General features: G+C 38.0%; 2 protein-coding genes across 2 annotated transcripts; one reads left to right on the top strand and one right to left on the bottom strand.

The window, feature by feature from the left end:
* The first annotated feature begins 7 nt into the window (after positions 1-7).
* Positions 8-13,178, top strand: LOC306992518 (interleukin-21 receptor). Its single transcript, XM_079601487.1, has 9 exons — positions 8-59; positions 697-778; positions 880-1,003; positions 1,125-1,291; positions 2,109-2,254; positions 5,244-5,469; positions 8,619-8,709; positions 8,786-8,852; positions 11,720-13,178. The coding sequence occupies exons 2-9, from the start codon at positions 709-711 to the stop codon at positions 12,017-12,019; spliced, it is 1,191 nt and encodes a 396-aa protein (XP_079457613.1). The 5' UTR covers positions 8-59; positions 697-708; the 3' UTR covers positions 12,020-13,178.
* On the bottom strand, positions 12,958-19,212 carry ube2ib (ubiquitin-conjugating enzyme E2Ib). Its single transcript, XM_079601488.1, has 7 exons — positions 18,914-19,212; positions 17,280-17,356; positions 15,685-15,768; positions 15,534-15,606; positions 15,349-15,458; positions 15,183-15,262; positions 12,958-14,209 (listed from the first exon to the last, which is right to left on the bottom strand). Exons 2-7 carry the CDS (start codon positions 17,343-17,345, stop codon positions 14,146-14,148), a joined length of 477 nt encoding a protein of 158 aa, XP_079457614.1. The 5' UTR covers positions 17,346-17,356; positions 18,914-19,212; the 3' UTR covers positions 12,958-14,145.
* Between the last annotated feature and the right edge of the window lie 1,445 nt (positions 19,213-20,657).

Below are 20,657 nucleotides of genomic sequence, written 5' to 3'. Positions count from 1 at the left end.
GAGAGATGCACAACTGAAACTCTTTTCTATTCGTGTGAAAGAAACAACACCGACTTCAGGTATATTTTCTATCACTCTTGCATTTATTATATTTCAATAGAGTGCCACATGCTTTTATTTCTGCCAAGTTTGCTTTGGTCTAGTCTAAAGAAAATAATTTAGTTTCATTCTTTTGTTGATCCTTTAGTAGTGTTTGATGTATTTTCCATACTTCTTCAGTTCGGTAAAGTAAAAGCCCAATCCTCAGTAGACTGCGAGAGACTGTGAAAATATGTGTATTTAGTCAAATAATGGCTCATTTTACCCGCATGCACCGCTATCTCAATGCATCGTTAAACAGAGTCAGATGTGCAGTGTTTCTGCAGTAATGTGTGGAAGCTTCAACATGTCTTTGGTTTATTGCAAGCTTCAGAAAATGTCAACTCAACATCACAGCTAATATCTTGTAGACAGTTGTTTATAGACTTTATAGTAAAAGTGATACTACACGAAAAAGTTTCTACCTAAAAATTGTAAGTAGCCTACAATCAACTACAAATACATTAAGCTGACTTAAAAAAATGAGTTGAATCTAGTATAACATAAAAAAAAAAGGTTGAGTTAAAGCGATGTAAAAACATGTTGTCAACTTATTGATCATATACATTTTTACTTCTCTTTTTAATATTGATATGTCTATTTATTTGTTTGTTACAGGTTAAAGACAACATGCATCGCTCTTCCTTCATTCTCACACTGATTAGTTTGTCTGATGTTTTGGCAAGTGTCATCACTTTGGGTAAACATTTCTGCTCGCATTGTTATATATTATATTTATATGGATATATCCTATGTGTTTATTTGTGATTTATTATATGTCGTCTTTAAAACTGTGTTCAGGTGATCATCAATATAGTCTGGAGTGTCTCAGTGATTATTTATCCAGCATCACCTGCTCTCTGAACATCTCGGAGGAGTCTCTGGGCAACGGGTCGTCCCGGCTGCATTTCAGAAACTATGAAGAGTGAGAGTACTGGATCACAACCACACGTCAATCACTCTATCACATCACAAATATAGCCTACAATCACACACTCACGTGCATGCAAGCTTGAGGTAATGATACAGAATCTGTTGTTGTGTAGAGACCATAACTGCACACTGAGGAGGGGAAGACACTCATTACTGTGTGAGTTGGATTTATCGCCGTTGTTGTTCACCGACGCGGACAGCTACGAAATCTCCCTCCATTCCAGTTACCATGGCAACAACTTCTCCCTCGTAGATGATAACTTCATCCCTCATGAACATAGTAAGTGTGTGTGTGTGTGTGTGTGTGTGTGTGTGTGTGTGTGTGTGTGTGTGTGTGTGTGTGTGTGTGTGTGTGTGTGTGAAAGAGAGAGTGGGAGTCTGTCTGTCTGTCTGTCTGTCTGTGTGTGTGTGTGTGTGTGTGTGTGTGTGTGTGTGTGTGTGTGTGTGTGTGTGTGTGTGAGAGAGAGAGAGTGTGAGTCTGTCTGTCTGTCTGTCTGTCTGTGTGTGTGTGTGTGTGTGTGTGTGTGTGTGTGTGTGTGTGTGTGTGTGTGTGTGTGTGTGTGTGTGTGTGTGTGAAAGAGAGAGTGGGAGTCTGTGTGTGTGTGTGAGAGAGAGAGAGAGTGTGTGTGTGAGAGAGAGTGTGAGTCTGTGTGTGTGTGTGTGTGTGTGTGTGTGTGTGTGTGTGTGTGTGTGTGTGAGAGAGAGAGTGTGAGTCTGTGTGTGTGTGCCTGTGTCTGTGTGTGCCTGTGTGTGTTTGTGCGTGTGTGTGTGTGTGTGTGTGTGTGTGTGTGTGTGTGTGAGAGAGAGTGTGAGTCTGTGTGTGTGTGTGTGTATGTGTGAGTGTGAGAGAGAGAGTGTGAGTCTGTGTGTGTGTGCCTGTGTCTGTGTGCCTGTGTGTGTGTGTGTGTTTGTGTGTGTGTCTGTGTCTGTGTATGTGTCTGTCTGTGTGTGTGTGTTTAGGGGTAGGATTAGTGTAAGGGGAGAGAATATACAGTTTGTACAGTATAAAAATCATTATGGAATTTATATGGGTCTATGGAAATCCCCCATAAAACATGAAAACTCAACGTGTGTGTGTGTGTGTGTGTGTGTTGTAGTTCGTCCGCTCCCTCCGTCTAACCTGTCTCTGCTGTGGGAGAAGGACAGGGCTCTTTTCCAGTGGGAGAGCGGATATGATCCAGACACAGACTTCTCCCTCATTCGCAACCTCCAGTACCAGCTCAGCGTGTGCAGCGAGCACAAGGTGTGTGTGATTGCTTTAAAGAAGTGGTGTTGTTCAAAACCCCATATTATTTTCATTCTTTAAATATACACATTACTTTTTCGACTTTGGGTCTAACTATTTTAATAGGAAATCACTTCCTTCTTAAAACGTTTAGTCTCATAGTGCACAATTCACAACCAGTTCATGTTATTCTAAAGAATAAAAACATTGGCATTTATATTCTTTAAGGGAAAGTTCACCCAAAAATTTTAATTAGCCCATGATTTACTCACCCTCAAGTCATCCTAGGTGTATATGACATTCTTCTTTCAGACGAATACAATCAGAGATATATTAAAAAAATGTCCTCCTGGCTCTTCCAAGCTTTATAATGGCTGTGAATGGCCGTTCTGTTTTGAAGTCCATAAAAGTGCATCCATCCATCCATCATAAAAGTGCATCCATCCATCCATCATAAAAGTGCATCCATCCATCATAAAAGTGCATCCATCCATCATAAAAGTGCATCCATCCATCCATCATAAAAGTGCATCCATCCATCATAAAAGTGCATCCATCCATCCATCATAAAAGTGCATCCATCCATCCATCATAAAAGTGCATCCATCCATCCATCATAAAAGTGCATCCATCCATCATAAAAGTGCATCCATCCATCATAAAAGTGCATCCATCCATCATAAAAGTGCTCCACACGGCTCCGGGGGGTTAATAAAGACCTTCTGAAGTGAAGCGATGTGTTTGTGTAAGAAAAAATATTTAAAACTTTATTTAAGTAAAATAATAGCTTCCGGCTAAACGAACATACGGATTCCACTTAAAGGAACACTCCACTTTTTTTGGAAATAGGCTCATTTTCCAACTCCAGTTAAAGGGTAACTAAACCCCTGGTCAGAGCCTGACTCCACCCACTGGCAATATTTGAAAAATGCTGGAAAAGTGGGCAGAGCCCAACGGACGAACCGAGGGCGGGGCTGAGCGGGTGATTGACAGACACGCAGTGATTGACAGCTGCTGTCAGACTCGCTAAGATGGAGAGTGACTGGAGTGACGCAAGTAGCTTTACAACAGAGCGGTCATTTAAAGTCGAGGACTTTTCTCCCCCACCTTCCCCTGAAGTGGAGGAATTGTCTGTGGACACAGAGCCAAAACCATATCAATTCGAGCCGCGAGCTCAAACTGCGGTGTCGCATCGCATTAACTCCCGCATCGCGATCGGCAATCGACGATGCTAGCGAAGCAGCCGCGCAAGAGAGAATGGGTCCAGTATCTGAGTGGATTATTAATACTATTGACCTCCGTTAAGCATATTTTGCCGCTATGTGAAAAAAAATATCCAGCAAAACGCGCCGGCGGTTGTGGAGTCCATGCAGGAAGAGCAGCGTTTGGCACACAGGTGCATGTAAACTGGCGCCTAATTTTCAAGTCTGGTGGAAAGTTATACAGTCCAGCAGCGCTAAAATACGCTATCCTGATAGTTTTCAATACTCGTAATTCCAATTTCCAACTCCTGACTCGCTACAGTACAGTGGTTTTGACGGAAGCAGATGCTTTTATACCAGGGGCTGCCAAGGGGGGCGTGGCAGAGTAGCGTCACAGAGTACCCTACGTCAGAGAGTACCCCTACTTCAGGAGATTCCGTTTAACCTGAAGAGGGCAGCACTCAGACGTTTTTACACCATATATTTGAAAAATAAAACACTTTATACTCAAATGTTTAAAAAAGTACTCGAATCAATGAACAGCATTTATGAAGCTCCATTCTTACAGATCATTAACTAAAAAAAGTTGGTTTAGTGTTTAGTTACCCTTTAAACAGTTTTACCGTTTTCGAATCCATTCAGTCGATCTCCGGGTCTGGCGGTAACACTTTTAGCATAGCTTAGCATAGATCATTGAATCTGATTAGACCGTTAGCATCTCTCTCAAAAAAATGACCAAAGAGTTTTGATATTTTTTTCCACTTAAAAAAATATCGTGTAAAAAATCGTGTTACATCGTGTAAAAAAATGAAAATAAAAATCACAACTTTTCATTTTCTGTCGGTCTTCTTAGTACACGATGTAACTACAGAAGAGTCAAGTTTTAAATAGAAAAAAATATCAAAACTCTTTGGTCATTTTTTTGAGAGAGATGCTAACGGTCTAATCAGATTCAATGATCTATGCTAAGCTATGCTAAAAGTGCTTCCGCCAGACCCGGAGATCGGCTGAATGGATTAGAAAACGGTAAAACTGTTTAACTCTAGTGGAGTTGGGAAATGAGCCTATTTCCAAAAAAAGTGTTCCTTTAAGTCTAAAGCGCAACTTTACTTGAGTAAATCTTAGGCTAATTTTAATTTTTGGGTGAACTATCCCTTTAAGTCACATCACAATGTAATAACTTGCTCCTCATCTGGTATGACTATTTTTCAACCCCTCATCCAACTAGCATGGAGGACTATGAGTGACAAGTTTAAAGTTATATTAAGTTTAATAATTCAATTCAAACATGAAAATTACAGGTTTTAAAATCTATTAATTTGTCTAAAAGTAATTCCATGTTTATGTTTTAAAATGTAGTGAAATAGAGAATTGAGGCTGCTTTTTTCATACATCCAAAACATATAGTGACTTTCAACTGTCAAAACTCAAGAAAAAAAGGGTAAACATTTCATATATATATTTGCATTGCATTACAAAAGTGAAACAAGTTGTGAAAATCGTTTCGTGGTGTTGTTTTACGCGTGAAGTCTCATGTGCTTTATTGCTTACTAACTCCTGACAGACACCACACATTGGTTTAAAAAAATTATGTTTTTTTTTTTTCTATCCTCACCTCTTTTTCACAAGTGTCTGTTTTACACCACGAGTGTGGCAAGAAATGCAGAAACATGATTACCCTGTGTAACGGTCAAACTACACCCTTGTTATAGTTGAAAATGTCACTCATTTGTCACTGAACTGCTAAAGTTACTGTTCGAGAATGCTTATAAATTCTTTATGTTACAATGACAAATGTGTTTCAGCTGTACGAGGTAGAAGCTGTTGAGCCAAAGGTGTATATGGACGAGTCTAGATTTGAACCTCACACAAGTTACACAGTGCGTGTGAGATCTCAGCCGGATCAAGTGATTTATAAAGGCGTGTGGAGTCTGTGGGCCCCTGCGATACACTGGAGGTCAGGGGACATTCTCAGTGAGTCCGGTTGGATAACACGCAAACAATGCAACAACGGAGCAGGCACGTGCACAGGTAGGCTCAATCTGCAGGGCACATGCCCTTTTTGCCATTACACTCGGAAGTGCCCTTTTTTGGTGGTGGTGTTTTTTAAATTTGTTTATTTATTTGATAAATGAATGCTATTTACACCTGTCTGTCTGTTTATACAATTATTTAGCCAATGAAAGTTCTTAAAAAGAGTTTAAATCTATCGATGTGTAAACCTTATCGATCCTCAAACTGTCAGTAAACCTGATAACTCCGCCCCCTCTATCTGATAACTCCGCCCCTCTATCTGATAACTCCGCCCCTCTATCTGATAACCCCGCCCCCTCTGTCTGATAACTCCGCCCCCTCTATCTGATAACTCCGCCCCCTCTATCGTGTCCGAATGAACTGATTCTTTTGAACTGAAGTTTTGCACGGGTAAACAAAGATCTTGTTGTTTGAATAAGAACTAAACACTATGCCTAAAAAGGTTCATATTTTATTTATTTGATGTCTGACTGGGACACGTGGGACCTGAGAGAGAGGTAATTTGCCATAGTCATAGCATAGCCTATTACACTTAATAACCTGTAGCACAGTAGCATTTCATCTTTTATAAAATGAGATTTTGGCCAAATGCATTTTACAACAGGAAAAACTCAGCGCCAACAACAAACTAGATTGTAACCTGTTGATGAAAATGTAATGTATGCCGCTCGCGCCGTTTTAATGACGGAGAAAATGCACATTTGCACACATTCGCTGGTCAAAAATCCCGTAACTGCATTTGAGTTTGAATTTTGTAAAATGTTAACAATATATTGATAAGGAATACAACAACATAAAATGTGTTTTTACCATCGGAAAATCATAAGCACATGTGCGCCCCCGCGCTGTTTCGCACTGGAACTACACAAAGCGTCTGAGTGATCCTCGTCACCTAGGTAACACATTTTGATATCAACAACACACTTTGATTGCTGACACACTTAATTTATTAACATTTAATCATGTTATGGTAATAATATTACATCATGGTTAATTCAAGGCTGTTAAAGGTGCATAGCGCAACATTCTGAGTTTTTGCAGAACTATGCCACCTCTGGCGGCAAGCGAAACTGCAGCCAGAGATGTGCACGCTCATGGTTGGACCACACGCACACGCACGCTTACATGAGCACGAGCTGTTCATAACTGTTCATAACTGTTCATAACCAAAGGAGCATCAGCCGCAAATCTTTTGTTTACAATCATAATGTCTTCAGAGGTAATAAAGTTATAAATCCCGTTTGAGCCCTAGAGCAGACTGGAGATCTCTCCATTTGTTGAAAGCCTTCCCTATGTTTACTCTCGTCTTATTCCGACGCCTGTCTGAGTCCAATTTGGCCCTTTTGGTTGCACTAGACAAAAGTTTTCTTTTTTTATCTTACGTGGAGTTTGCGTTGGTGTTTGAAATGAACTACAAGCAGGTCTTTACAATCCATCTTCTACGGAGAATGCCGGCGAATACACAAACCTGCCAGACATCTACTGTATGTGAGCGTGCCGTGAACGCGCATGACGTCACGCCCAGTCTAAAATTCCGGCCCGAATCCCTCTTATTTATTTTACTTTACAGGATTATAGAGACAATCTCAGTGATCAGAGAAGGGCTCATTCAGCCCATCAGGCAAGTGTTTAAGCATGTATGGGTTAGAAAACGGGTATTTTTAACATGAAAAGTTGCTTAATGCACCTTTAAAATGCACGGTTTCGTTAGCTAATTTTTTATCTATAGGCCTATTCCTTAGGCTACTCTCCGCTCAACTTCACATGTATACATGTAGTACAACATATTTTTTTAGGGCTAAAGAAGCCCTGAAACCCTGTATTATCTATATTATTGGTTATTATGGTTGTCAATAGTGAATGAATCTAAAGCTTTTGAGACTATTATTTTGTGTTATTGAATTTGTCATAAAGATGTGACCATTTCTTGCTTTTATGTAGGCTTACTAAATAATCTTAAAGGAACACTTCACCTCTGGAAAGATGAATGTGTATTTAAAATGGGTCATTTATGTAGAAGAAATGTGAAATTATTTTTGAATTTGGAGCCTTCTAGACTGAGAAAAGCCATAAAATGTATTTTTGGCTAATGGGGATGAAAGACAACAACTCCCAGAATGCACTTGCTTCGCTGCCCTAGGAGGCCACGCCTACCGGTAAGAGATCGCAGTAAACAACAAGGCTATGCTACTAGTGAGTCTCCGTGAGTCTGCCCAGTATTTTGATGTCGCCCAAAATGTCCAGGATTCGGCTTTTGCGTTCTTCAGTCGCCATTCCTCATGTTTACTGTGACGAGCAGGAACGAGACTGACGGCCGCGGAGAACGATGCGAGCCCGGTGGCGTGATTACTGATGAGCGGCGCCGGCGCCTGTGAGACGCACCGGTCTCGTATCTCTCACGGAGGAGCGGGAATTTTCCTAGCAATGTTAAAACGCACATCAAACGATCACTTGTTTAGCGTTCATGTAAACACTACATTCAGATTCACCGATCGGGATGAATTCAGTTAGATTGAAACAAAAGGTGTGCATGTAAACTATGAATGCGACTGCAGAAAGCAAAAGCCGAATCCTGGAAATTTTGGACGATCTCGACGGCCGGACATGTCCGGGAAAAAGAGGATGGTCACCGCTACTACTCAGCTTTCTCCACAGAATAAGAAACTGTTAGCTTAGCTTCCAAATAAAGAATGGCTGACACTATATGTACATTCTGTGAGTGAGATCCCTCTATGGGCGGGTTGAAAACATGCGGAACAGCGCCTTCTACTGGATAAATGATGAGCTAGTGTTTGTAGTCTTACCCTTATTCAAAGAAATTTGACTTCCTGCTTTTTATGATGCAAATTGACGATTTTTGCGTCATAAAAAGCAGGAAGTGGAACACTTAAATCCTTATTTCTCCCATCTCAGGGGAAAATAAGGGAATAAACCATGACCATTCGAAAATGTGACTGGGTTTCTAAAGATACAAAGTCTAATGCAAATGGGTGAAGTGTTCCTTTAATATATATAATAAAAAGGGAGGGGGTGCCCTTTTTCAGTTTCAACACATGCCCCTCAAAAGGTCTGTGCACGGCCCTGCAAAGGAGAAACAGCTGCAGTTAAATACTGTGTTAAAATTCATCTCACTTTGTGTGTTTTAGAAAAGACTTCGGAAATATCTTCCAATATTGCCTGGTATTTTCTTCCTTTGTCATTTCTGCTGGTCCTTCTGTCATGTATCCCATATTCCAGGTGAGAAACATCCTTATAAATGCTTTGATTTCTTCCATCTGTACTCATAAATGATGGATGTTTGTGTGTGTTGTAGATGGAGAAAGTATGATTATATACCATCACCAGCCCCTTATTTCAGAGACTGGGATGTAGATGTTCAGGTAACTTCCACCATATACACGTACACCAAAACAGTTTACATAGTTTGACCAGTAGATGGCGACATGTTACTGTGTTTAGTGAGTCATTAGAATCATTCCCTCAAATTATTCATTCAAAAATGCTGATTCATTCTGGAATCTGGAATGAAAAAAATTCGCGCCATCTTCGAAAAAGCCAAATCAATATTAATTATTGATTTATTACGAGCTCTGTCTCATTCTCTTTTCTCCCTCCACTGTTCAGTGTTTGTTTAAAGGGCACCTATTATGGAATTTTGAAATTTACCTTTCATGTAGTGTGTAACATAGATCTAAGTGAACAAAAACATCCTGCAAAGTTTGAAATATGAAAGTGCACCGTATATAAAGTTATTGTCTTTCAAAAGTAAGAGTCGACTCGGAGTCATTTTTATGAATCGTTAGAAGACCGAAGCTTTTTCTCTGACTAGATGACGTCAACTTGTCAAGTTATTTGAATATGATACGCCCACTTATTGCGCTCCAAAGCAAACTTGAAATCATCACGGCGACGAGACGCTGCGTTCTGAAGTGCGATCTGCCCAAGGAGGAGCATTTGAAGACTCCTCCTTGGGCAGATCGCACTTCAGAACGCAAAGGAGGGGTTTGGAAAAGGAGTCGTTGAACGATTCATTTGGGAGTCGGTGAGCAAATCAGGTAAAAATAAATGCATATTATACGACAACAAAAGTGTTTTTTGACATTGCATGCATGTAAAACTGTTGTTGGGGACTCCCTAAACAACATTAGGAACATTTTAAATGTCATAATAGGTGCCCTTTAAATCGTGATTCCTCTGACGTTTGAGATTTAGCTGCTCAATATCAACCTTTATCGCTTGTGACAACTATAACCTCAACCAGACACGCATTAAAGTAGCCGGAGGAACTTCTCTATTTATGGATATGACAAGACACGCACTGGCGAGTGACGTACGCAATTTCCCGCGAAAACCATCCCGTCAGGTCTAAAATATACCATAGTGAATCAGGGTAAGACAAAAACACGTTTTGATGATGTATTGACTCATTACATTTTGTTAATTGTGAATAAATATAGGCCTAGTTTACATTTAAATGAATTTAAATGAACTGTTAAATTTACATCTTCTGACGATGTGATTGGCGTTTGCCAATGTAGTTTGAGGAATTAATGTCTGTTGCACTAGTTATGCTCAAAGTTTTTTTTAAAGCATCTCTAGCCCTAAATATAAGCAATAATAGTGATGCTTGACTGATATTTTACACATATTGCAGCAAAATAATGTTTTTTAGATTAATAGACTCTTGGAATGCAGATCTAGAATAGCCTGTCTTGCCCAATGTTGTTATTGTTAACTAAAACTATCAAAAATCGTTCTCTTTAATTGAAATGATGCTGAAGTAAAATAAATATAAATATTTGATGAAAATCTAAATTGAAAAAGTTAAATCGAAATTAGAATCTTTCCTATGCAACAAACTAAAACAAAACAAAAATAGCCCACTAAAACAATTTAGAAATGAAAACTGAAAAATATAATAAAAGCTATTTCAAAATATTCATAAATACTATAACAGAACATAAAGGAAGACTTTTCAGATCAGATATGAGAAGGATATCAAATATGTTTTTTCGGTGTGTTATCAGATATAAGATATCAATGCTGGAGTAACATGTTGGAGAGAGACACTATCGCAAATAAATAATTCATCAATCACTTGCTATCGGCTTCACGGAGAAACACTTGCTATGTTTCTCAAATCATCTAAACTCAAGTCTCAGATAGGAATGTGGTATTCTGTTTGTTGCAGCACACGTAAACCTTTTACATTTAATAGTTAATGATGGTTTCTAGTGTTAGAGTTAATAAGATCTGAAGATTTGCATTGGTGCTGTTACTTGGTGTGACATTTCTTCTTACACATTTAACCCTATGATTATTCAGATAGGATAAGGATAGTCAATCTAGCCTAAAGCATAAAGTACTCACAGGTTGAAGTTGAATGACGTAGAAGATTTCCTTGTAGTTGTTCTTTTTTGAGGTTTGGAAGTTATACGTGACCCTGGACCACAAAAACAGTCACATGGGTCAATTTTTTTCAATTGAGATTTATACATCACCTGAAAGCTGAATAAATAAGATTCCATTGATGTGTGGTTTGTTAGATTATGACAATATTAGGCTGAGATACAACTATTGAGGGTGCAAAAAAATCGAAACATTGAGAAAATCTCCTTTAAAGTTGTGCATTTATGTTCACGATTGTGCTGCATTCACACAAAAATACATGTTTTATATATTTACAGTAGGAAATGTACAAAATATCTTCATGGAACATGATCTTTACTTAATATCCTAATGATTTTTGGCATAAAAGGAAAATTTATAATTTTGACCCATGGCTATTGCCACAAATACCCGTGCGACTCGTGACTAGTGACCTGGTTTAGTGATCACACATGTCCTTCAACCTTTTCCTACACTATGTGTTGTTCGTCTTAGACTCTTCTCCTTCTTTATCATCTTCATCAATCTTATATCTCCACTTGTAGTTTGAAAGCCTTCTCTTCACACCCGTGTGGCCTCTAGTTAACCTCTGTGGTTAGTTGCAAACATTAAGTTCATGAATTTACCTTTGACACGCTGCTCATTTCATCCTGTTATACAGGAAGTCAAGTATGTGTTTACTCCACATCAATATCAGTATTTAAAGCATTAAATACAACTTAAAAGAAAGCAAATAACATGTCTTTGAAACGAGTAAATAGCAACATCGATATCAAAACAGTTCGTCCTGACACCAAATGAACTAGCATTGTCCTAATACATCACTGTTAATGGTCTGTGTGTGTGTGTGTATTTTCAGATCTGTTCAAAGCTATCCGGTAAGGATAGAGATGTAATGCAGGGGGAGGAGTCTCTCCACATTGACATTGTGAGGGAGAGCACAGACACGCCCCCTCAACGGACCAGCTTAGTTTATGAGATGGAAACCAGTGACCAGGACGACCCCACGCCCCAGTCTCCCAGCATGCCCCATTCTCCCGTGGGGTCCGACGTCGACTCGGGCTGTTGGATTCGTGATTTCGCGGTGACGGAGAGAGGAAGCATCACATGCAGCGAGGACTACTGCACACTCTCCAGCTCACACACTTATGCCATCTAACATTACCGCTCAAAAGTTTCAGGTCAATACGATTTGTATTATTATTCAGCACGGGTGCCTTAAATTGATCAAAAGTGACAGTTCAGAAATGTATAATGTTACAAAATAATAATATTTCAACTTTCTATTCATCAAAGAATTCTGAAAATGATGTAAGAATCCTGGTGAAAAATCAGCTTTGCCACCACAAGAATTAATAATATTTTTTAAATACACAAATACAAAATTATTATTTTAAATTGTAATATTTCACAATATTATTGTATATTTGATCACATAAATGCAGCCGGGGTGAGCAGAAGAGTCTCAAAAACATTTTTTTTAAACGTACCAACCCCAAACTTTTGAACGGTGTGTTGAAAAGGCAAAATTTGAGCGACAAGTAATGGATTTTATCTTCACAGTAGTGTTGGGAGTAATTAATCACTAAGTAATCTAATTACTTTTCCCTTGAAAAAGTAAGGGATTACACTCTTCCATTTTTTTATGTCATTTAATTAGTTACTTCTGATGCAATTGCAGTAAATACAATAATTCTATATAAAACAATAGTGGATTTAACATAATAATTTTAGTTTTAAAATGTAAACTTCTCCCTTGACACACTTTGGTCAGTTCAAGAATAATTTCTGTAATAATTGTACATTGTTTATTTGAAAGAAGCATAAGTGCAGTTTTGTGTCTTTCCTTGTGTTGTTCGACGGGTCTAGGTTGATATGGGATTTAAAAAAGTAATTAGTAATAAGCAATCCAATACTTTTTAGAGTAATTAGTACAATAATCCTATTACACTGATGAATATGTAATTAGTAGCTAGTAATAATTAGGTAATGCACCAACATACTATATGCGCTTTATTTGCACAAAAGTATAAATGAAATTGTATTCAGTCATGTATAATCTGCTAATTGCTTTCAATGAGCAAATCCTGATATATTGCTGAACAACAGTTTATTTGCCACAATATTTGATTATAAAATAAGCAAAAAAAAACTTGTTTGCAAACATTTGACAAGGAATTTTGACCTAAGATTTTTAAAATATTTTTACTCTGTACTTGATTTAATTATATTTTTGTATTTAAAGCTGTTGTGAAATGCTGTCAGTTTACTTCTATAGCTTTTTGTTGGTCTATATGAATAAAAATGCAATGTGTATGAATCTTCTGTGATATTTCAAGTCAGTCAACAGCTCTACATTCAGCATCATGCAAAACAATTTCTTAGGCTGTCATGTCTAACCATTTTCTGTTTTTAGTAGCCATGAGCATCAATGCGCAGTGCCACGATTAAACACCCCTGCATCTAGCTGTTTTTGAACACAAGAACGCACGTCTGATCAGGTCTCACACACACACACACACACACACACAGTCTACAGACGCATTATGTAGAAAGAGCTTTATTAAACAAACAGACACAATCAGTGTGAACACAGGACACATGTTCCCATCAAACAAACAAGAAACCATGTACAGCATGTTTAAGAGAATTGGACTCTGGTTCTGCTGCTCACAGGAGCAATTACTCTGGACTTTATTCAACGAATCAGCATTAGACAATCCTAGAAAGATCTAAGACCACGTGGCTGATCAAGTACAAACAGGCCCAATGGAGAGGAAACTGGTCCTAGATCAGCATTCTGAGGAGAGATGTCACCATGAGGCACGATCCCACATATAAGACGCTATAAACCAACCTAAACCAGAGCAACACACACACACACACACACACTCGCTCGCATGTTTTCAAGAGGAAACAAAGCTTTACAAACATAATAAAATGACGAGTGCAAGTAAGCACACAGACAGGCGCCAAATGAACAAGGAGCTAAAATCCCAGCAGTCCATCCTGATCCAAGACTGAAGTTGGTGTGATTTCTTACAAGCTGGTTTGAGACGCAACAAAACCTGTGGATACTGAATCGGTGACTGCGTTCTAAGGGAAACGGAGAGCAAATGAAATTAAAAGGGGGAAAAAAGGGATGAATAAGAGTGTAAATTTTGTGGTTCAGGGGAAGGGTTTGGGGTTGATGGCACAGACATCATATTTTAAGTCCTTTTAGTCCCGGTGAGAGGATAGCACGAGTATTCACATAATCCCTCTTTCCATTCGTCTCCGCCTCGCTTACGACGGGGAGAATTTTTTGGCCTGTGCACGAACTCTCTTCTCGTACTCCACTCTATTCTGACTGTAGACAAAACACACAGAGCAATCAATACACGAAACACCTCACACTCGCTCTTCCAGAACCCAGTGAGCTTTATTCTCATTCTGCTAAAAGTAGAGACGAAATGATGTTCCTCACAGGACCACGATGTTATGTTACTATATATATATAAACATAGCCTATATAGAAGAGAGGTAAACTAACTAAACAAACTCTGATTTACAGGAATGTAACGAGACGTAGTGCAAACTGAGCAAAAGAAAGCATTATAGGTTTGCTCTCAAAGTGAAGGCTGCTCCAAACACTACGCAGCAAAATAATGCCGCTTTATAAATGTGCGAATACTGAAGAAAGTTAACAGAAAATAGTTCTATTTACCATAAATAAATCTATGGAAGCCCATTTCCACCACATAATAAAAAAAATGCTTTAATAAGTCAACTATGACATAAACAGTCAAAATTATGAGATACTAAGTCATAATTGTGACATAAAATTGTCTAATTTGACTCTCTCATAAAAATATTAGATAAAAAGTCCTAATTGTGAGATAAAAAATTAAATAATCTAAATTATGTAAAAAAAATTTTTTTTTAAATTAAGACAGTCAAAACCACGAGATAATGTCATAATTATAGTTTTCACAACTTTATCTTTTTCATATTCACTTATGCACTGGAAATGGTTGTGAAATCAAATTTACAATGAAATAAGTAAATTATGTGATAAACGTATGTCATAATTATGGCTAGAGACGAAATGTTGAAATTTAGACAAAAAGTTAATAATTAAGAGATTTAAAAGTGCATCATTATGATATATTATATATTATTATAAGTCAAAATTGCGAATTGTCAATTCTGCCAATTGACAAAAAAAAACATATTTTTATGATTTACCAAGCATGATATTTTTCATATTCATTAAAGTGGTGAAAATGGTCAAATGGTCCAGTTTTATATGTACAGTAGCTCTCTGCATGCGTGACACATACCAGTATATAGTGTACGCCTCTGCCTGAGCTGGATCCTGTATGTTCGGTTCATTTAGGAGCTCCTGAATCCCTAACAGGATCTGGAGGAGGAATAGAAGAAGAGTGTATATTAGAAAACGAAGCAGTGGAAGACCGTTGCCCAGAGAGGGATGTAGTTGTAGGTCACCTGTTTAATGGTGATGGCAGGTCTCCAGTCTTTATCCTCCTCCAGGATGGAAAGACACACTGTTCCTGACGGATACACATTCGGGTGGAAGAGCGGAGGCTCAAATTTACCTACAGAAAGAGAAGTGTGTATTCGTGAGGTGTGGTTCAGGCAACATGGACTGAAGATGTGTGTGTAAAACTCACACTTTGGGGGTGATGAGGGGTAGTCATCTTTAAACAGCATCCTTAACTTAAACAGCCCTCCTTCCCATGGAGTCTAGATGGAGAGAAGTGTCACGTGATGCTTCATAACTACAGCGGATTGATCAAACTAAAGCTTATAGAACAGTCTTACCCCCTTCTTTCCTGGAATAGCACATTCCCAGTTCATTAAATTCATGGTGCCATCAGGGTTTTTCGTCGGCACGGCAACAAAGCCCTGGGAACATTTGGTCGGGACAAAATCATTAAGTGAGCACCGGAGGCATGGACGTATCCAGCGATTAAGTCACCGGGACTTTTCTGAGGTTTATATAATAAATGTTGTGAAATAATTCCTTAATACTCTACTTTAGTTCTGCAAGATTATTGCACGGCACAAGATCTTCTCATTGGTCTGTCGCCGCTCATCAATGCATCAAAATATTTGAGATGACCAATCAAATCAAAGTAGGCGGGCTTTATGTTCACAGAAACGCAACGCTTCATAAAGTGCACGATAACATACAAGTACCTAAACTAAACATATTTGACGGCTGTTTTACGATAGAAATGTTAAACGACCGACAAAAATAATCAAACTAATAAACTTTTGTCTAATTTTGAATTGAAAATAGGCCTATTTAATTAACGCAGCATTCCTGTAATGTAATAGTTATAGTAACCGTCAATGTGAGAGGACAAGAAACATTAACAAAGCCGTTTTCATCATATTAGGTGTAAGATTAATATTGAATGTGTACATATTGTGAATTAATTTAGTAAACGTATTTACCTAGCGTTTGTAGCCTTCTGTAAATTAACTTGTGTAAGAAAATGATTCATAAAATATATAGGCTAAATATCATGTTTACTTTCATCACTAGCTATGTTTCCATCCACACGTTTTTATACGAATGAAGTGATATCGAGTGAAAAATGCCTTATGGAAACAGTAAAATTCTATTGGATTTCATGAATGTCGACTCAAATGAAATGCGTTCGGTCTCATCGGATTTTATCTTGATCAATATACGGCTTATGCGATAAACGCTGATGGAAACGTTATTTGCCGAATAAATTATGAATTGCATTTTGTCCAGCAAAACTTTGTTCGCAAATGTTGGCTTGAATGTTGTGCGATTCAGTGCGAAAATGAATGGAAACACCTTAAAATGTCTCAAATCAATTCCATATACCAATTTGATCGCAAAACAGCATGTGACGTCATTACGCACAGGTTTTTATTCGCTTTAAAGCCGTTGGATGGAAACACACTTTCACCAGCTTTATTCGCATGAGTTTTTTTTACCGAACTTCATATAGTTCGATTGACAAGTGGATGGAAACTTAGCTATTGACAGATGAAAATGAAAAGACTGATTTATAGCTCAGCTTTAGGCGGGAAAGAGACAGGACAAGATAAGCAGAAAGAGTGATGGAGATGAGGAGAGCAGGTATTGACAAATCATCTACTGACATGGTTTTAAAGCTACTTCTTATCCATATGCCTTCAAACGTCTTAAAAAGCACATATGTAGTTTTCTCGAGGGTTCACCCCTCACTAGCTCAAATTCTGGACCTCAGTGATTATAAACCCGTCTACGGCCCTGACCAGAGGATATAATGCAGGGTTTATTTAGTGGTATATAAAACTAGGAAAGGCTTGTAGGATTATAAATGTGCACAGTTCAAAACTGATGGGTGTGTAGATTGTAAGTGCATTTTGTTAAAATAATATTAGTTACTCACGAATGGATGGTCTTTCCTCCATGCTTTGCGCTCTTGTGCGAGTCGACTCAGAGCAATGCCAGACATGACCACTGATCCTATGGAGAAATGCACATTTATCTGAGTACACAAGAGGCCATCATCCATCCATCCATCCATCAATTTATCTATTTGTGGTAAGTCTATTTACATTGTGAAAAACTGGAATATTAAAAAACAATATTCCAGGGACAGTACAAGAAAAAAAAAATGTATAGGCTACAGCTACTCAGAAATTGCCCATCATATACACCTGCCTGTGACTGAGACACACATGAAAACCAATATAAAGATTTTGATCTTTTTTTTTTGCATGTTAAAGTAATTTTTCTATATAAATATTAGGGCTGAAAAAAAAAAAAATCGATTAATCGTTTTTTTAAATGTGGTCGATTCAAAATCGATCCTTAAAGGCCACGAATCGATTTTTTCCCATATTCAGGGCTCTAATTTCGGCGTGGTATTGCGCATTTTAATCATTGCCGCAGGTCTCCCACTTATAATGCGGGAAATTCCCACAAACATTGATTCACTTTAGCATGTAGGTTGTATGAGTAAATTAATCCACACAGATTCCATGTGTTGCATAAACTCTTCACAACAAAATTACCCCATTGTAAAAACGCAATGAGTGAGCAAACATTCCGGTGAGATGAATGTAATAAATTGTCTAACTCCATCATAAATTGTGGCTCTTAATTTAGTTTTATTAGAATCGAATCGAAATCGAATCGAAACCGAACATCTGAATCGATACCCAGCCCTAATAAATATTATTATTATCACAAATAAATGTTATCCAGTTCTAAAATATACACCATACATGATGTTGGTGAATTACCAATGTATAAAACCTGCTTAAACTAATTGGCTATAGTTTGCCATTAATAATTTTGCCAATATGGTAGCTTCGGGGTAAGCTGTGCCAGTGGTTCAAATAATAGTGATGTTTGCCTCTATATATAGCAAATGTAATTATGTTTAATTACATAAAAATATTAATTATTTATGTTTCCCAATGATTCAATTTAGCCCATTGACATGACAGTTTACCCCAACACTTACTAATCAAATGTATATGGCCTATCATAATCACGATTTCTTACATTCACAGCATAGACTTAAATTTAAGTAGAACTGATCTAAAATTTGACATCAAAATCAAGATGTTACGTCACACTATGTAATCAATCACACATCATAATGAAAACTGAGGTTATTCATCTCCTATTGCATCGATATAATAAAAGGTAAAACTCCTGCTTATGAAGTCAAAATATTAAGTTTACAATCATGATTATGGCGTCATACTATAGGGTTTTAAGTGCTCGTGATAGAAGTTCCCTCTGCTCTATGATATAATAGGATTTTAACTCCACGGTGTGACACCATAATCAAGGAAGGGTTTTAACTTCACATTATGACATCATAAAATGTCAATAAATATGGAGTCCAGCGCTGGAACGCTGTTCATGAGCGCGCAGGACAAAGAAACTCGACTTCCTTTGACGCGAGCGCGCGTTCACACAGCAACCATACCAAACAAAACCGATGCGACCGTTTACTAGTCACCAAAACACAATGATTCCTCTCCCGTGTGGACAGAACCGTCTTACCTTGTGAATCCCAGGGTTATTCGTCTTCTGGGCCCGCTCACTCGAACCGTGTTTGACTCGGTACCAAAGCTGTGAAGTTTCCCTCCCGAAAACACATTCGGTTCTGAGTGAAGCAGTCTAATCAGGACCAGCGGCACTACACGCAGATCGCCTGCAGGAAAATTCGGGATCAATTGAAATAACGCTAATATTGTTCGTTTAACCGATCGAACTGTTGAAATATTTTTGCTTGGGTGTACAGGCGCCGTGTGTTTGGGAATATGATACGTTGTCGTTTCCCTCGTGGGAACATTTAGAGCAGGCATTCCTTTAGACGGCTACAATTTAAAGGGACAGTACCAGAATAAAAAAACGATGTATCTATCTATCTATCTATCTATCTATCTATCTATCTATCTATCTATCTATCTATCTATCTATCTATCTATCTATCTATCTATCTATCTATCTATCTATCTATCTATCCATCCATCCATCCATCTATCCTGCTATCTATCTATCTATCTATCTATCTATCTATCTATCTATCTATCTATCTATCTATCTATCTATCTATCTATCTATCTATCTATCTATCTATGATGCTTGTTACATTGTGTGAAATTGTAATAGTAAAACAAATTCACCAAAACAAAACATCACACACATTTTTTTATTTTTGTTTATGTAAACATGTTGTTTAGACTCGCAAAAAAAATGTAGAATACAGTTTGATGGCTGCAAATTAACAAAATATGGCTTATAAATACTGGCGTGTGGCAAGAAAATTAATTTTGAAGAATGCAAAAAATGGAGCAACTGAATGACTCGAAGTCGTTTTTCAGCTCACGTACAGTGGCGTAACCACTGATCTATATAGAATGACTATATAGTCATTATATAGATCAGTGGGCGTAACAGTAAGCATTTTGTGTTCTGCTGATATTAATGACTTATACGTCAGTGATGTGTAAAACCACTCATGAGTAGCCTATGTTTATCAAGGCCGATTGCGTCACCGCTGCGAGATGAAGGGTCATCCAAATGCGTAGTTAGTTTGAGAAGGATGGATTCTTCGCAGCCTTGACTACCCCAGAATTCATTGCGCGGCAGTGACCAGAGGATTTATTTATTTATTTTTGAGAGAGAGAAATTGTCGAATTACACTTTTAAACTCAAGTAGCCTATTGGGGTTCAATTTACTCAAATAATCTAATAATACAAATGTAAAAATGTTTTTTTTATTTTTTTTTAAAGCGGCTCAAATGTTGACACATATTACTAAGATGCATTGATAGTTCTATATACTCTTTATTATATGCTTTATTTACTTTATTAAATGGACCATGGTGAAGATATTTAGACAGTTTGTGAACCCTGTTTTGTTTTCAGACGGTTTAATATAATTTTCAAAAAAGTCCCAAACAAACGTTACTGCCGCTCGTCAACGGCAGATGTCACAGTTGCTAGGCGACAAAACCAGACCGTCCCTGTCCCATTTAACAATGTTAGGTCTGATCTTCACGGCCACCAGCCTTTGAATTGGGACCTTTTTACAGTCTATGATTGGGACACAACCTCTATGCTGGTCACGTGTGCGCACAGATGGTGCAGCAGCGACTCCTGGATTAATCTCTCAGCATGAAAGGGGAATCTTAATATTCAAATGATGCTCTCCATTTGCGCATGGGGAAGCATTAGCATCTGAGCCGGAATTACACAATGTTTGAAATGATGCTGATGTTAATCAAATCATGACATGACC

Source organism: Phoxinus phoxinus (genome assembly GCF_949152265.1).
Source record: "Phoxinus phoxinus genome assembly, chromosome: 24".
In the NCBI taxonomy this organism is placed as follows: Eukaryota; Metazoa; Chordata; class Actinopteri; order Cypriniformes; family Leuciscidae; genus Phoxinus; species Phoxinus phoxinus.
Note: the sequence above shows the minus strand (reverse complement) of the source record. Positions and strands in the feature narration are given on the sequence as shown.